Source organism: Triturus cristatus, chromosome 5_2 (genome assembly GCF_964204655.1).
Source record: "Triturus cristatus chromosome 5_2, aTriCri1.1, whole genome shotgun sequence".
NCBI classification, from domain to species: Eukaryota; Metazoa; Chordata; class Amphibia; order Caudata; family Salamandridae; genus Triturus; species Triturus cristatus.
The window spans coordinates 776,007,957-776,027,003 of record NC_140588.1 but is presented as its reverse complement, the minus strand read 5'-3'; the positions used below and the strand labels follow the sequence as shown (position 1 = coordinate 776,027,003).

At 40.4% G+C, this 19,047-nt stretch overlaps 1 protein-coding gene across 3 annotated transcripts in view; it reads right to left on the bottom strand.

Annotated features, from left to right (window-relative positions):
- Positions 1-19,047, bottom strand: part of DOCK11 (dedicator of cytokinesis 11) — a 1,169,031-nt gene that overhangs the window by 27,987 nt on the left and 1,121,997 nt on the right. For all 3 annotated transcript variants that reach the window (XM_085607886.1, XM_085607887.1, XM_085607888.1), the window contains one exon: positions 7,684-7,822. In XM_085607886.1, coding sequence (XP_085464012.1) covers positions 7,684-7,822 — 139 coding nt within the window. The remainder of the gene's footprint in view (positions 1-7,683; positions 7,823-19,047) is intronic.

Here is a 19,047-nt window from a genome sequence, read left to right as displayed (position 1 = left end):
GTTTACTGGCGACATCATTTGAATACGTTAAATTTGTTAATAAACAAGTTTGTCTGGGCTGGTAAGAAAATTCTGGTTAGCACAAAGAAGCTTCATGAGGTCTGCTGGGGCTGTTGCTCCCCAACTTTGAGAAATATTATCTAGACATCAGGAGATATCCACAAGCACAGGCCATGAAGTTAGTTATTTAATTGTGGGCATCCCACATACCTCAAAGTCTAGTCCCACCTAAATAAGACCTGGCCAATAATCTTTTGTTTTGTTAGTTTGAACCTCTTACAAATTGGCCTTTCTGCTTTCTTCTAGAAGACATTTATAACTATAAAAATTTTTACATTTTGTTTCTGTTCATGAATGAATTATGTGAAGTAAGATCTACATAATTAGTGACACAAAAGATAAAAAGGAGAAAAAATCATGCTCACAGTGGAGAAATAAACTCACTAACTTAGTCACTGCAGCAGAAGGGCGTTCAACAAAGACCCTATTTACTCCCACTTGATTACATATTGAGCACACTTCTCGCTTTTAGTAGCTACAAACTCATAGTTGCACCTAATTCTAATGATCACTTCTGAACAGGGTTGACATTAGGGTGGTGCAACTACTACAGCCACACCTGGTACTGAGTTCAAGTGAGCACAGTGTATAGAACCACATTATGGGTTTAAAGCACATGTTGAAGTGTTCTTTAATTGACTAGCAGTTTTCATCAATAATAAAAATGACAAGATCACTCTGGTGATTAACGTTTCAGCTGTAGAGAGATGGAGTTTTGTGTAGTAGCAGTTTTGACCCATCATAAAGTAGCGCTGAGGGTTAATATGCTTGCTTCAAAGAACGTGTATCATGCAGATCATCAAACTTTATTTTATGTGGATAGCTCAGTAGGTTACTGCGTTTCTCATAGAGATTCTTTTGTTACTTGCACTTCATAAGTTATAATCCTAATATAGCAAAGTGACCTATCGAATGTCATCAAAGAGCTGCATGCAAACTGCATGGTGTAGGTTAGAAACTACAGTTTTTTCACCAGTCTTTCATTAACCTAATATTGTTTTAAAAAAAGGTCATTGGGTAAAAATGCATTCTTATTAGTAAAGCCAACTCAAACCACAGTAGTACATTTTAAATCCTGAGTTTGTGCTTCTCCAGACCAAACACTCTTGATATATACTGTCTCCTAGTATGATGATATGCGATTCATACACTGTGTAATCTCTATTGTCTTATGTAACAATTCCTATAGGCTGCTCTACACACATTTAATTCATTGTCTCTGTATAATGGGTGTGAAGTGCTCTGACACCCTACACTGGTATGAAAAGTTCTATAGAACAAATTAAATATTTTTGAGAGAGGGGCTAATAAGATATATGGATCACTGTTGGATGGTGGTGGGAGGAATTCATGGAGAAGGAAGTCACGGGGGGGGCAACAGAGACTGTCACACCGGGCGCCAACAGCGTTAAAGCTGGTCCTATGTCCAAAGATTTGCTACTGGATTGTCTTTACCCCTCATCTGCGCTGGCAGGTGTGGAAAAAAAGGAACTTACATCAGCGTGCCTTGGTAGCACCGATATAGGTACCATAAACGTCAATTCTGTCGCGGACGACACCAACGATGCCAGGTGGAGAACATTTTTGGGGGATCCATTCTGACGCTTGGGGATAATTTTAAGGTAAAGAATCTGCGGCTAGAAGTCTCTATCAGATGAAAATAATTATTAATGAGCTTTTTGAGGTTAGTTATTTTTATCTCAGCAAGAGGGAATAGTAAAGTCCCTCCTTACAAGCCACACTTTCTCTAGTTCTCTAGTGAATATGTTAGAATCAAAATTAGTTATGCAATTGGAGGCAATTCTCTTGGAAAAAACAGAAATGGTCACCACAGACACGCAGAATTTCCAATGTCTGCTCAACCTGATTCGGGGCAAAATATTCCCTCACACAATGAGAACTCAGGATCAAAGAACACTTCATATAGTCTAAATCAAGACATGGCTAAAAACTACAGCTTTTATTATGATGTGTTGAGAAATGGATCCCCACCTCAAAACTTGTGCTGAAGCATAGAATTACAGCTGAAAACTCCAATTTGAGTACCATTCTGGCTTTCTGTCCTACCTTTCCTGGGCAAGGGGAAGTAAAACTAAAGTTAGACGAGGATAAACCTAACATTATGTCTGATGGTTTAAGCAAAACGTCTAAATGTCTCATGTTATATTCAAGACATTTATATAAAGACACATGGGACCTGTTGCATGGAAGCGAGGAGTGAATGCTGCATATATCTTGACCTCCTACTTTCTGTCCAAAGCTTCAGTTGCATTTCCTGTAGAAACAGTACTTTCCTTGTATCCATTATAAGCATCCCTTAATCTTGCCAGTGTTTGTTATGCAGCCATCCTTATTTTCAATGTCGATAGTTTTTCTCTTACTTTACAAACTTTCACCTTTCCATCATCAACTATCATATATTCTCTGTCATGGCTATGCATCCAAAATGCCTTCCTTTACCCTCTGACATGAAGATTGTCAAACATTTTAATTCCTGTTTTTGGTATGCAGGTTTGTATTGTTTGTGTTAAACATGTTTAATATTATTAACCTCTTGATTTTGTTTCCATGTTTGATTGTTTTATATGCCAGATACAACAAAGGCCTGTGGTGCTCCTTAGAGCATTACATGTTATTAAATTATCTTCCATTCAGATTAAATGATTTGTAGATATTTCATAGTGGGGCAAACACAAATACACTTTAAGCGCAGGTGTTTGTCCTGCGGTGATCACCCTGAGTTATCTTCTATCTTCCCACTCCGTCTATGGGCATGTTGCCACCTGCATCAGCCACGTTGTTTGATCAGTGCAGTGCAGGCGGCAAAAAGCCTGTCAGTAGGAAAGGTACAGCACAAAGGCTGCATACCAAATGATGCATTACATGTGAGTATGTTAAAGAAGCAGTCACTGCTTCACATTTATTCACAATGGAAGAAGTTAGCACTGAAATTCACAGTCAATACGCCTCACCAGCGTTGGCCTACTAGAGACCACATCTTGCATAGGAAGTAGCTTTAGATTGATTTCTCTCTATTATTTTGTTATTTTCACACCTATTGTGAAAATCGATTTAAACAAACATCAACAAGGGATTAACGTAAGTGAATCTTTCACCATTGACTCCACTGCTCATTGTAAAGGGAACCCCCTGTGACATTTTAGATATTTCCACTTACAAGTGAGGCATGAGTAGTGAGTTGTTCTGTGTTTGTTCAATTGCCTTTGAATACATACATACCTCATGGATACTGTGTTTTTTCTATAGCCCATCAACTTGGATTCTTACTGAGTTCAAATACTCACTTGGATTCTAGAATCCTATTTTCTGTGACTGATTTTGAAAACTCACAGCGAACATAGGGACTTACTCTGACGTTTTCTTGTTTTAACCCCCTTACAACAAAAGTTTCAGCCAACCATGCAGTCATACAAGGAATAGTTCCCTTTGTTGAAATGTGCTAGTGCTGATGAAGTGGGTGTTCATATGATTATGGGGGAGAAACGATTTTCGACTTTTAAATCTCTTTGAATTAATTTGTTTTTCTTATGGATGGATCATTCACTAAAATACTGGAGGCAAACAAAGCATTAGACATTTGGGAAATGTGGTATTATAAGTACTACCATTTCTAATCATATGAACATCTGCTTTTAAGCCATTAACTTTGAGCATAATTAATAACATCGATGATTTAAATAGGCATTAATGTACATATGGTTAAATGCATCCAAGTTTAAAAGGAACTACATTTTTGGTGATATTTTGGCTCAGATTTTCTTTGCATCACTATTGTGTTTGATGTACCATTGCAGCATTCAGTGCACACAAATATCAGATCATAGTGACTGTGCTTAAGGAAAAAACATTTCCAATCCGGCCCTCTCCTAGGATAGTATGTTTTTTTCCTTGTTATTTTGAAACTATTCAGCAAAAAGACCAAAGGGATTCTATACCTGACTTTTTATTAAAAACAGTGCGAAAGAACACAAATATTCATTAAATCAAACAGAATCTTTGCCCTTTTCAACTATCTGGGACGCTATTAATGCCTCAGCAATTGATTTCATTATTGCCTTTGTTGCTAAGAAACAAAGAATTTCACGTAAACTCTCTAACGAGCTCCTACTTGACATTAAGAAACTGGAACACTCTTATTATACCTCCCACTCGGAAGACCGTTTATCAGCTCTTATAAATGCCAAATTACAATTTAACAAGAAATCGACGGATGATGCTTTATTGTACTTGTTAAAATCTAGCGCAAAATTCAATGGTGGTAAAAACAAAGCAGGGAAAATATTGGCCAATTATTTAAAAATTCGGCAAAATAAGTTGAACATTGAGTCCATCTTCGACAAACACTCTGTGTTAAAATTTAAAGATGTTGGAATTTTGAATGAATTTTCCACTTTCTATAAATCATTGTACACAACCCACAAACCACTCCTTGTCGCATTTTCTTTTCCAACATCCAAAAACCCCAACATACGCCTCCGGATTTGGCTTCTCTGGAGACAGCTATAACACAGCATACGCTCCTTATTGCCTGGTAACATCTCAAGAGAGACAAAGCACCAGGCCCAGATGGTTTCACTGTCGAATTTTACACTCATTTCTCCAAGCTGTTATTGCCCAAATTACACTCTTTGATAAATTATTTTCGTTCCTTGAACTGCTCCTCTGGTTCCTTTTCAGAAGCACATATTTGCCTCATTCCTAAAGAGGGTAAAGACTCTAAATACTGTAAGAATAAATACTGTAAGAATTATAGGCCTATCTCCCTGGTTAACATTGATTATAAAAAAAATTCTAAAGTACTGGCGATACGTTTAGACTCGTTTTTGCCTCATCTCCTGGGTAAAAAACAATCTGGCTTTGTTAAGGGGAGATTCATAACAGATAATACGAGGCTTCCTTTAATGTTTTTTCTAAATCCTCCCATAAAACATCCCCTCGCGGCAATTGCTCTGGATGCAGAGAAAGCATTTAATACGGTCGAATGGGCATATTTGTTTCATGCTCTGAAATGGTATGGTTTTGGTCCCAATTTTATATCCTTAATTTCTCTTTTATACTCGAATCCCCGTGCTGCTGTTTGTGCTAATGGTATGATTTCTCAGTTTTTTGACTTGGGTAGAGCAGTGCGTCAAGGATGCCCTCTTTCTCCCTTTTTATTCAATTTGGCTCTAGAACCTTTTCTTTCTAAATTACGTCAAAATCCTGACTTATATGGGTTCCAAACCCCAAAGTCTCACATTAAACTTGCCGCATATGCTGACGACATCCTACTCTTTATGTCAAAACCAAAAGACTCAATACCTGCCTTTTTAGCGGAAGTAAGATCATATTCCCTTATATCGGGATATAAACTGAGTATCGATAAATGTGAGATTTTACCCCTTACCAAATATGCTTTTAAATCGGATTTTCACACTTCTAATTTAACATTGAGCCCCAAACATATTAAATATTTAGGTTTACATGTTACTTCCTCTATTCCGGATACGGAACCGTTATGTATGAATAAGTGTATTCAAAAGATTTCAGATCTAACTACTAAGTGGCATCCTCTTTATTTGTCCTGGTGGGGTCGCTTGGACACTATAAAAATGATGTCTCCCATAGTTTTGTATAATATCTCTAACATACCAGTTCCTATTCCCACCAAATTATTTAGAAAAGTTAACTCTATTCTTTCCTCCTTCCTGTGGAACAAAAAGAAATCCCGAATGTCCATATCAAAACTAATACGTCTTAAGGTGGAAGGAGGAGTGAATTTCCCTGACTTTCAGTCATATCAGAAAGCATTTCTTATATGTCAGGCTTCTCTTTGGTTGCTAGACTCAACAGAAGACTATCCTTCATGGACTTCACTTGAGCATCTATTTCTATCTCCCTTCTCCTTTTTGGAATATCTCTCCTTCTCACGTAAGCCGCAGACCCTCTCTACCCCTATAAATAAACTCACTTCCAAATTGCTTGAGTCAGTCTCACCTTCTGCTCCAGCTACTAAAGAATCTTTTCTCAATTCAACAATTTGGCACAATAAGAGTTTGCTCATCCGAAATAAGCCCTTCTATTGGAGAACTTGGCGACAGAAGGGACTAATTTTGATCCATCAATTGTTCTCACAGTCTAACTTTTTATCTTTCTCCTCATTAAGTCATTTATTTAACTTGCCTGCTTCATTTAAACATAAATATATTTTACTTGAAAAAGCTGTATTGGATGCATACACTCCGTTATCAGCCTCATCCAATACTCTTAGCGTTCCAGACACCCCGTCACAACTTCATACTTTATTAAACACTTTACCTAAAGCTTCCACTATATACAGCTATCTATAAAATATTGACAACGTTAGACAAAAGTTTAAAATAGAAGAGGCATGGGAACGTGACTTTATGATATCCTGGCCAGCGTCGTTATGGATGAAAATATGGGCCAAGATTCGTAAATCCTCTAGACCAGCCTACACTACGCAGACACTATTCTTTGTATACAATAGACTCTTATTAACACCTAATGTCTTAAGTAAAAGGTTCACCAATGTATCAGATGTCTGTTGGACATGCTCATCCCCACATGAAGACTTATTTCACATGCTATTTTCATGCTCATTTTTAAAACCCTTCTGGAAACAAGTTTGGTCCCAAATTAATCAATTTTTTGGTACCAAGTTTTCCATTTCCTTTACCCATATTTTCCTGGGCAGTCTTTCATCTATTTGGGACAATGTTATGCTTAATGTTAGAATCATATACTTGCTACTAGCGGTTGCTTTTCAACAAATCACTACCAATTGGAAAGACTTCACAAAAATGTCCTACAGGACCTGGTGGTATACGATTTGTCATAATCACAGGTTGGATGCTTCCTTTGTGTTTCCTATACAATTGGCGACAAAACGTTTGGACTTATGGTCTCCTGTTACAATATTTATTTACGCAAGTGCAGCACGCTGTTTCAGTTTCGGCCATCTCAACAAGAAGTTCTCAAACCTCCCTGATTCCTCTAACTATTCCTAGATATTTATATTTTTTATCGTTATCCACACTTCATTTGTTTAGTCTTGTCATGCTTCATTTTTATGAATGAGTCCGATTCCTGTATTTTTATTGTAACAGATTTGCAATGTGATGACATAAGTTTCTTATTCTGTACCTTGTACTGACACCCTTACTCTTTTCAATAAAATTTCTTTGAACTTAAGAACACAAATATTTCATAATGATAGCATGCTGTAGGTGCTCATTGTTTTATAAAACAATATTGTCATAGTTGCACGAGGCAGCACAATATCTGAATGTAAATGGTGCTAATTATATATTCTGACTGCAGCATGTAATTCATTTCTTTTCTGTCGACCAACTCAACTCAAAACTAAACTAAGGATACCTTGATTGATACAAAGCAACACTGACATTAATAAAGTAATAACTACTGTATGACTACTGCAAGATGCAGATATTCCGCTTTTACAGTGACTGCTGCTGAAGGCCAGACATAATGTACATAAATTGTGTATGACTTTACAGAACAGCTCATACTGTATATTTAAAACATGAATCGCCATATTCTTAACTGTGGGCTGCTATAATCTGTGCCTCGTTTACTTGCCTGCTCATGGATAATGTCGGAAAGCTCTTTCACCATTTCTCTGAAGTTTGATTTCAGTCCTTCTTGATACTCCACTTGATCCTCCTTGATGATACGTTCATTTAGTTCCAGTGCGATACTACAGGATTGTATAAATTTTCTGTGAATGGAAGACATGTTTTACACTTTTATTTCATGATTTTGTATTTTGTTGTAATCAGGAAATACATCTTTTACAAACAATGCAGTATGGTATAAAAAAAAACCCAGGGCAAAACAAAAAAACAAGCATACAACGCCTCTTTAAATATTAGAATACAACTAGTCTCATCAATCCGCAAATAGTAAAATTGAGTCCAGTTTTGTGAATGAGCATCGAATATGCTAATGATCTCTATGAAGGTTCGCTATAGGTTAAAGTGCCTTATCCATATTTATGTACTTCACCATATGTTGGGTTTATCACCTAAGTCCTTTTTCTGAAAGCTTTCAATCCACTACATCACTCAGAGAGCACAATATTCACAGCACACTGACTAAAGGTTCCCTTGAATGTGCTCCACTATTTCATAGGACAGCTGCTACATGAGTGATGGACTTGGCCTTCTCTAAAGGGTCATCCCCAAACGTTTTGCCTTTACCCTCCTGTGTTTTTTAACACATTTTGTTTGGCTTTTAGGACTCTGCCCTTTACCATTGCTGAAGTGCTTGGGCTCTCTCCTTTTAGCATGGTGAAATTTGCTTAAACCCAATTGGAATATTTCATTTACTTATAAGTACCTAGTAAAGTGGTACTACAGGTACCCATGACATGCAAATTAAATGCTACTAGTGGGCGTGCAGCACTGATTGTGCCACCCACTTAAACATGCCCCAGGCTTGCTATTGCAGCGTGTGTGCAGTTTTTTGTCAAAATTGTTTTTATTATTGCTAGAACAAAAATACAACCCAGCAGGATAAATGGTATCATACAGTTCCATTCCCTTAGTACATAGCTAAATAAAAAGTCAGCATCTCTTACTTTACGGAAGCAGCTAGTTCTACCAGTGTGTAGAGAATCGACTGCTGGTGTCGGAAAGAGAAAAACAAACCCTTATATCCTTCCCTTATCCCTCCCTCTCCTCCCTCCAGCTTCCCATGTTAACAGTGGTACGGCGAAGCTTCCAATTTTGGTACCCTGGGGAACAGAGCACTGGATTGGGACCAGGTCAGCAGCACCCCCAGAGCGGGCCCCTTGACTCTAATCCTCCTACCTGTGGTGCTCTCCTCCTCCTTTAGAACTGAAACAAATGTAGAGCCCTGGTCCTCGTTGGACAAGCACAGAGTGGCTAACCTTTCTAGTGATACTGGACACGGCCAAATTCTTGTAGTACGTCACCATGTGCTCCCTAGTGACTGCTCTCTAGAGCCGTGCATGCCATTGGGTCATGAAGGGGACCTCTCTGCTTTTCCATGCCGCAGCCACCACCATTTTCGCTGCCCCCAGACACAACCACATTACCGCTTGGTCCCCTACCATTTGGTACTCCAGAGATTCACTTCTGAGACCTAACACCACAAATCTAGGCTCTTGTGGGATTGGGTATTCTAAGATTTCCTTGATCTGGGCTAGTATCTCCTCCCAGAATATTTGACTACTCGGGCAATCCCACCAAATATGCTTAAAATCCCCTAGCATATCACATCCCATCCAGACCACATCCCCTCCAACATAGGTCACTTACCTGAGAGAAGATTTTCTTAAGTTTAGTCGGGTATAGGTACCAAGCAAGCATAAGTTTATAATGGGCCTCCCTAATGCCCACAGAGTGATTACATCTAGGAATGTACCTCCTGGGCTTGGATCAACAGGCCTCCAAAATGGTCTCCCCAGCATTGCCTCCCAGAGTTCTACATGCTTCGATCGTGTGGAGATCAGGGAGTCCAGCAGGAGAGCCTAATATGCTGATATTTACCCCTTAGTCCCTACCCCTGCCTGGCAAAGTTTTCAATGGGAGTCAGGTCTCTGGTAGCTGCCTCCCATACTGCCGGTTGCAGCACTCTGCGAGCTAATTGGGAGCAGGGGAACCATTCCGTAGCCGGTACATGGAAGTCCCATTGGCAATGTTCAAAGAAGAAAATGTCTTCGTTGTGGAACAGGTTAGAAATTGTCATACAGCCACCTTACTCCATGCTACAAATGAACCTAACGTTTGTGCTGGTATAATTGAGGGGTTGAAGTGTACTGGTGTGGGCGCTGAGGGGAAAGTTGTCTAAGAGAACTGTCGGATGAACTCATCCCACACCCTGAGAGTAGTCCACAGTGGGTGTGTACAATAGGCATTCCGGAGTCTGTCTACGTTTGGTTTCCACAGAAGGCCCCAAGTGCATTTCCCAACTATAGCTCTATCCATATGGAGCCAGTGCTTGTCTGACTCCCTGGAAGAATCACCCTCAGCTGTGCCGCTTTGTAATAAAGACCGAAGTCTGGTAGGGCCAGGCCCCTGGCAGATCTAAGCAGGCGTAATAACATATATGGCAGTCAGGCCCTGCGTTTCTGCCAAATAAACCTGATCATTAGGGTGCCCAGCGCTGGATGGAAGCTGCGCTCCAATGCAATGGGGAGACCCTGGAATAGGTAGAGCAGATTAGGCAGTATAGTCATCTTAATTACCTGGATTCTCCCCAGCCAGGACAGAAATAGGGGAGACCACCTATGCAAGTCAGTTTTCAGTTGCTGAAGTAAGGGGAGATAGCTGGTTCAATAAGATCTGAGAGTGTGTCTCTTCTCAGGGCGTCCAACTCGGGGGTAGGCAGGGTCAGGTTAAGCAGGAATGATTTGGTTAAGTTAACTTTAAATCCCACCATCTACTCAAACCATTCCAGCTCTGGTAGGAGCGAAGCTAAGTGATTGCTGGGGCGGTTTTAAAGGCAGCCAGCGGAACATCGTCTCCAAATAGTTACACCTTATGTTCAATGGAGTCAAACGGTATGCCTTTGATCCCCTGGTTCTCCCGAATCTTAGCTACTAATGGTTCTACTCTTAAGGAGAATAGTAACGTGAAAAGGGGCATCCTTGTCTTGTCCCCCTTGCCAATTGAAAAAGGTCCGAACTCACTCCATTCACTAGCACTCTAGCACTTGGTGCTGCATAATTGGCCCTAATCATAGTTATGAATAGTTCACAGAAGCCAAATTTACGTAAGGTGTGGAATAGAAACCACCAGTCCACCCGATCAAAGGCCGTCTCGATGTCAAGTGTTAAAAAGACCGCTGGGATAATTTTTTTAGTGGCTTTCTCAATTAAATGAAGAATTCTCTGGATGTTATCATGAGTTTGCCTTCTTTTAATAAATCTCGGTTGATCAGGGTGTATCATGTCAGGAAGCAGGTCTTCTAATCTAGTAGCCAATATTTTCAAATACAACTAAGCGTATATATTGTTAAATACTTTCATTTTGAGGTGAAAAATAAACCTTTTGGCAGGCCTAAACCATCCTTTTTAATACCTATAAGTCCCCATAGGGCAGAGTGAGTTGTATTTAAAAAGTTGGACAAGTACTTTTACATTTTGCATGTCCTGGTAGTGAAAAACTCTAACATTTGTGTTTTACTATTGAAAGGCCTAGTTTTGAAAGGTCTACCTTTGCCATAGTATACTATTGGGTTACCTTTTTACATTTAATATGTGATAACTTTTAATTAGGAGTAGTTAGAAATCTTGAGTTTTATTTCAAAATAATTTTAAGTCACAATTCTGAAAATGCCACGTTTAGAAAGTTGGCAATTTGTGTTCTAACCTTTTGATGCTCACAGCCTGGTCCTGGGTCACATGTAGTGTAGTTGGCCTTTGTGTATTCCTTCCAGACAGCATCATAAAGGAGGGCCAAGGTGTTGGCGGGATGGACCTTCCTGGCTTAATGAGGGGTGGAGCTGTCATCTACCACACTTGCATTTCAAAGACACTGGCCCAGCACCCTCACAAAGGACTTGACACTAGCCTATTGTGTACCAAGACAGACGGGGATCAGGGCAGGGAGGCAGGAAATGCCAGACTCCTCGGTAGTGGGAAACTCCAGAACCTTTTCCCACTTCAAAGTGGGCACCAGGAATAAATATTGGACCCTCAGAGGGACCCCAAGGGCTAGTTGGCTGGCCTTCTGATCAGAGACTCAGGGATAAACAAGGCTTCAACCATCTTGAACCCTGCTCTGGAACTCTGCCTGCTGATAGTCCTGAATGCACAAGTGGTGCCCCTCCAGTCCTCGACCCTTGGAAGTGGGATTAAAGGTGCTCTGTCGGACCAGATGTGGTCCCCACCAAAACCTACGCGATGCGATGCAAACCCATACAGGACCTATCATCACAGCCTTGGCAGCTTCTCATCGGAACCGATGCAGGGCAACGCAACTCACACAGGACTCACATTGCTCATTGGAACCCACAATATGCAACGCATCTTGATGCATGACCTCACCTCATATCGCGGAACTGCTGCTACGTGGCACAATGCCCCACATCAAGAACATAAGGTACAATTTTTAGCAGGTCTAACCTGGTCCCTGTATCCGGCCTGTGCTCCATTGAGGTCAGCCTGAACCTGTGACTTTGTCCTGGTCTGGGGTGACCAGATAAGCATGTTGGATCATTGTTATTTAAAGCACTATTTTAACCTAATCTTTTTCAAATGCATATCTCTGATTCAAGTAAGTGGATTTTGTTGTGTGGGTGTCACCTAATTTATTAGAATTTACTCTGTTTTTCTAAATTGGTGTGGGATTTATCTTGTGTTCTGTTTTCACCTTATTACTGTTTGTGTGCTGCATAAATACTTTACACATTGCCTCTAAGTTAAGCCAGACTGCTCTTGTGCCAAGCTTCCGGAGGGTTAAGCAAATTTTAATTTAGTGACTTTAGTGGTTCACCATGACGGGGATTGTGGCTGTTGCCTGAGAAGGGCTCAAAAGCCTTCTCAACCAACAACCGAATTTCTCACAATGAGAAACTTACTTCCTGGGTGCGCTGTGATCAGCAATGCCCCCACTGCTACATGGAAGCAGTTTGGCACTAACTTGCCTTTGACTGTGTTGAAAGATTGTCTTAATAATGTCAACCATGTACATTTATTAATACGTGGGAAAGATTTTTTTTAGATATGTTCATTCTTGATGACATTTTTTGTATATTACTCGGAACGTTTTGTTTGCAAATACACTGTATAGTTCTTTGTCACTCTTTTGGGGCGTAGTGGTGCTAATCCATCAAATTAAATAAAAACAATATAGCCAACATTGCCACAAAATATACTCTTCAGTATCTTTTCAATATCTGATATGTCTACATTAGTAGGACATGCAGTAGTAGAATTTTGTATGTCCACAACATTAGCATATTCTCAATTCTGAGCCTGAAAATATTCAGTAAGCAACACTACCACAATGTTTCAGAAACTGTCAGGGGTAGGGTGCAAGACCATTGACAGTACAGCATTAGATTGTCCAGACATCGTGTGCTTCCTTTTAAAAAGAGTGCTTGGATTACACGTACTGCTTTGTGGGAAGCATTATGCTGAATACAGAAAGACTGAGTTGTTAATGGTGCCAATCCAATGATCAATTATATAGACCTGATCTGGTTATTATGACATGTTATGACAAAGGCTGGAGCCTAACTTATTTACTGTGAAAAGCATAGTTTAAAGCTATAAACCCCCGGCAAGAACCTCAGGATCATCAATGATGATTCTGAGGTTCTTGCCGGGGGGTTTATAGCAACTGATATTATTTACATATTTACAATGTATGCCTGGTGATTGCCTTATGGAAAGGTTTATTCACAAAACAGTAAGTCGTAGTTGGTTATGGTGGCAAGGAAGCGGTTAAGGGAATAGGCCTGATTGGTTCACTGGGAAAAAGTTGTGACAGGGGCAGTAGAACTAACTTATTGATTGTTAAGGGCACATGTTGAAGGCAATAGGCCTTTAAAGGTGAATTGGTATTATACCGTGCTAAACCCTTTAAACTGGTATTTTGTTAATTGACATCTCACAGACTACTGTTGTAAGCAAGGCTTTTGGTGTTTGTTACCACTGCTGCAAACATGGGATTAGAAGATTTGCAGCACTGCCATACTCAATGTAGGCCCTCTTTGAAGGACTTGTATATTGTAGTTATTTTTGATTTTAGGACTATACACCTTATGATTGACTTTTATGTAAACTTCGCTTAATACAGTAGGCATGAGCTGGATGTGCCAACAAGCCAAGGATTAAGCCTATAAGCTTGATTAGTTAATTGGAAATGTTTTATACAGAGGCCATATGTCATGCACTATGAAAGTTATACCAACGACTGGAAGTCTGACTTACTCATTGTGAAAAGCCTGTCCTAAAGCCTCTAGACCTTAAGAGTAGATTTTGTGCATATTTAGAACTTTATGAATGTATGCCTGATGGTTGATGGTTAAGGTTGTGGGAGAAATATGTGAAATATAGCAGATCTAAATTGATTATGTTGACAAGCCATTAGTAAATCTATAAGCCTGATTGGGAATGTTTATGTCAGATGCAATACGTATGTTTTGCTTATTATGAAAAGTTGCAAGCAAGGCACTATGTGTGTCTTCATTATTTAAAGCATATTTTAAAGCCAATTTGTTTTAAAGGTGGATTGGTATTACATCATGTGAAAGCATGTAGACAGGCATTTATTTATATAGAATTTCACACATTACCTTTTAGGGGTGGCTACCCCATTTAAAAGATAATGGGTATAGAAGATGTGCACTGTGATAATCATTGCTAAACCCTCTTCTTTTATTTCTTTATTTATAACTGCATGTATTAATACCATACAGCAATAAGTCACATTAACAGTTTTTTTCAAAAGCTAAACTTTTCATATAGCAATACAAAAGAGAAAGAAGAAGAGAATAAAAGTAAGAATATAAGTAAGGATAAATGTATGAACAGAAATAAAAAGGATTTGAAGTGGAAAAACTTCTGAGGCATCTCCGGGCAGGCAGGCCACAGAAGGCAAGACAATGCACCCTATGGATCATCTGTATTTGGTGAGCAGGAGCCCTCTAAGGTCGGACGGGGAGTATTGATGACGTTGCCAATGTTATGTACCTGGTGGAAAGGAGGAGGGTGAGGATGAGTGTTCCTAGGGCAAGGTCTCGCCAATGGCCAGTGGCAGTCAGTCATTGAGCCTCACATGAGCATGTGTCCCTGGCGGGCACATCTGCGCAGGGATACTGGTGGGATAAAGTAGGTTGTAGCAGAGTGGGGTCGATTTATCTGCATGTCATGGGTACATCTAGGGCTGGGGGAAAGTGTGTGATATGACCCAGTTACCAAACAAAAGGTTGCGTGATGGCCAACTGGCTATGTGGCGCTATATAGGAATGGTGCCTAGACTTGCAAATAGCTTCCCACCTTATCATGTAGGTTGTAAATAAGTTTATCATAAGAGGCTGCCTTAAACATCTCAACCACCCAGTTCTTGTGGGTGTTTGGAAAAAATATTGAGTTAAAAATAACGTGTGAACAACATATCGTGTCAAGAATATTGAAGACAAAAATATCAGGAAGGTAAGGGGCATATTATCAAGAAACGGCGTTAAAATTATCGCCGCTTTAGCGGCACAAAACTGCAGCTAAAGCGGCGGTAATGGGCTTAATAATATGCCCTTGAGAATTCCCATAGTGGCCCATGTTCTGGTGTCAACATGGGCTTCTATGGGAATTCTCAAGGGCATATTATCAAGCCCATTATCGCCGCTTTAGTCGCAGTTTTATGGCGCTAAAGCGTAGATAATTTTAACGCAGTGCTTGATAATATGCCCCTGAGTTTCTATGGAAAAGAAAAGTTTCACTATACTTAACTCCACATCTATGCACATTTGCTATATATATATATCTTTAAGGTACGTAGATGTGGAGTTAAGAATAGTAAATCTACACTTACCTTTTTGAACTTCCTTGATATTTTGATTCTCGTTATTTTTTACACTATATATTGTTCACACAAAATGTTTAGCTTTGATATTCTATCAGACCATGGCCAAGAGATGACGTTTGTGGTTGGTCAAGTCTGCGTAACCATGGGCCGTGGCAAAGGCTCGGGTATGATGTGGTGCCTTGCAAGGTGCAGCTATCGCAATCCCACAGGGCCCGAAGAGTGGGGCAGTCATGATGTACATGAACAGTGGCGCACTGCAATCTTCTGCAGTGCCAACAGTTCGAGTGAGAAAGGAGGCCAGATTGTTCCAGTTTTGCAGGTGTCCAATACTAGTTTTGGAGTGTCTTGAAGGGACAGAATTTCATCCTCGACTTTCTAGCTCCCTATCTAAATTCTCTAGCAGCTCTGTCCAGTTTTCCTCAGTGTAATCGACTGCCACTGAGTAAAGAGTCTCAGTAGATGATGTTTGGAGTGCTGGATCAGTATGTTATAAAATCAGACATTACCCCTTGCTAAAACCTCTTGAATACAAGATGGCCTGACAGGTTTAACAGTGCAAGATGGGTTTAGTTATGCAACAGGCTCTTGTAATCAAATACATTTATGTTATAGTGGGTTTTATACCGCGCTCAAATACTCAAGAGTGTCCTGGTGCGCACAGTTACCAAAGCCCAATGGAGCGGAATGTGTGAGTCATCTAGTTGAAAAGGAAAGTTTTAAGTTGTGTTTTAAAAAGTCTAAAATTCTGAATATGTTGTTGTTCCATTGGAAGGGAGTTCCAAGCTATAGCTGCTTTATCAGAGACGGACTGACCTCCTAACCTTGACCTACAGAATCGGGGGATAATCATCCGTCGTTGGGTAACTGAGTGCAAAGATATACTGGGGACATAGAAAGCAAACCGCTTCCTAATGTACATTGGCCCCAGACCATGTAGGGCTCTGTGGGCCAAAGTGAGAGCTTTAAATTGCACTCTCTGGGCCACAGGAAGCCAGTGCAGATCTCGTAGATGCTGTCTTACGCTAGATCTTCCGGAGATGTTAAACAGAAGTCTAGCCGTGGCATTCTGTATAGTCTGCAATTTGTTTAGCAGATAACCAGGGATGACAATGTAAAGCGCATTAGCATAATCAATGCGGGAAAGGATGAGTGCGCGGGCAACCATTTCTTTGGCTGGCCTGGGAAGCATGGGGAAGAACCTTCTTAATGATTTAAGGGTACCAAAGCAGACTCCGGTGAGTTTCTTAATTTGCATCGAGAACCAAAGGTCTTCTCCAAACCAGACCCCCAAATTCTTTGCAGAGGCGCCCTCTGAGTTGGGTCGAGGAAAGTCTGGTGGCCACAAAGTTTCTCAGAAGGCAGGCGGAAATAGGCCATACAGAAGGACCTCCGACTTGTCCTCATTGCACTTCAGTTGGGCAAGAGCAAGCCACTGAAACACAGACGAGAGACAATTCTGAGCAGTGACTGTCGACAGGTCGGAGTCCTTCCAGGTAAATAGGAGCTGGGTGTCATCGGCATAAGCAATTATTTTTGCCCCCAGCTCCTCTGCCAGAAAAATCAGGGGGATCAGATAGATATTAAAGAACAAGGGGCTCAGAGTAGAACCCTGAGGGACTCCCGTAGACACTTTCCTGGCGGCCGAAGAGAAAGGTGGCAACCAGACCTGCTGTGAACGTTCTTCCAAAAATGATTTCAACCAATCCCAGGCAGGACCAGCAATGCCAATATTTGAAAGACGAGTAAGAAGTAGTTGATGGGTCACCGTATCGAAGGCGGCAGAGAGGTCAAGCAAAATCAAGGCCGCCCTGCCGCCCGCGGCAAATAGAGCGGACACTGAGGTCGGAGTTGTGAGGGACAGCGGGAAAGGGACACTCGGCACCCGGGCGCCCTTCCCCAAACTATCTTGAATGGTTTGTAACTTTTCAATTTAAAAAAAAACAAAAAAAACATTTATAACAAGCATGCAGACCTATTCATACAAAGAGTATTTTTATGTCAGTCCAATAATACTATAATGATGAGGGTCAATACTGTGCGCACAGGTGAGTTGTTTCCATGAATTATAGATATAATCCTACCTACTACGCTCAACTCTTTGTGGCCCACCGTTAAACCACTAAATTTGTAAAGAAAGACCCATACAGAAGGAGCGCAATTTTGTCACAAAAATTATTTTTATGTCAGCTCTCTTCTGCCATTGTTCTGTTCTAGTATAATTCACATTCTGCTTTATCCATTTAAGTTTACAGCAGGTTGCAATGGGTTAGCCCATTTCAGTCTTGACTCTATTGTCCTGCATGTGCCAACATTTTGCCTGAATATATGTGGGATATCAGACAAAGAGCCATGTAAAGAAATATAGAATATTATAAGCTGAGCACATTACAAACAAGGGAGTGCACAAATCAATGATGCAGTGCACATCTAAATTGAAAAACCTGCAAAATTAGAACCAGCACTAACTAATTAACAGCCTCCCAGATAACTGCACACCCATCCACACTCACCAAATTAACACTACATCACAACGAAGTAATAGACCTCGATTCCCAAAAACGTAGTCCCCTCCAGTTAGTAAGTGAATGAATCTTTTCCTTTGACCCTGAACAGTGCTCCTCTGCTTTTTGGCTAGGTTTGTGCTACACAAATATCACATACATACATACCCTGTAAAATGACAGATGCCAGCATGAACAACCCATTCCAAAACTCCCAAAGATCTCTACCTCCTATACATGCAACACCACCTGCAAAGCATTTATCTGCCCATGCACAAACACAGGGGGGCACTATTCCAAAAAAAAATACCATAATCTTCTCAAAAACACCGTAAACAGAGCAGACTCAGATACAGGCCACCAACACCTCCTCACAAACTCCCAGTAAGATGACGAAATGGAAATGTGTTGTGGATTCCACATTTACTAGGGAATCATTGCAGGAATCACTTCCCCAAGTCTGCTGCATGCAATTTTCCTGTACATGCATTAAGGGTGAGGACACCCAAGATCCGGACCTGCATTGAAAATGCGTTAAAAGCATTGTGGAAGTGAAGAGGGCATGGTCCGCGAACACTGTTATTGTATTTATTTGAAAGTTTCCTATAGCACTCCGTCACTGGGCAGGACATGTGGGTACTGAACGCACAGAACGACAGGCTACATGCAACCTTTGCAATAATAAAAAGTAACAATTGAACAGTTAACCCATCTCAAATGCGCATCAGGAATTGTGACGCAAGGAGAAATAACATTTTTCATTGGCTAACAAAAGAAACAAACCAAAAGTGTTTATCGGCTGGGGCAAGCATTGAGGCCAACGGTTCATTAGGAAGGTATGTTGAAAAGATAAGGATTTAATTGTCTGCGTAAGGACTTAAGGTTTGGGTTCAGTGTTAATTTGCTACATAATGAGTTCTAGAGGGTGATAACCACAAAAAGGA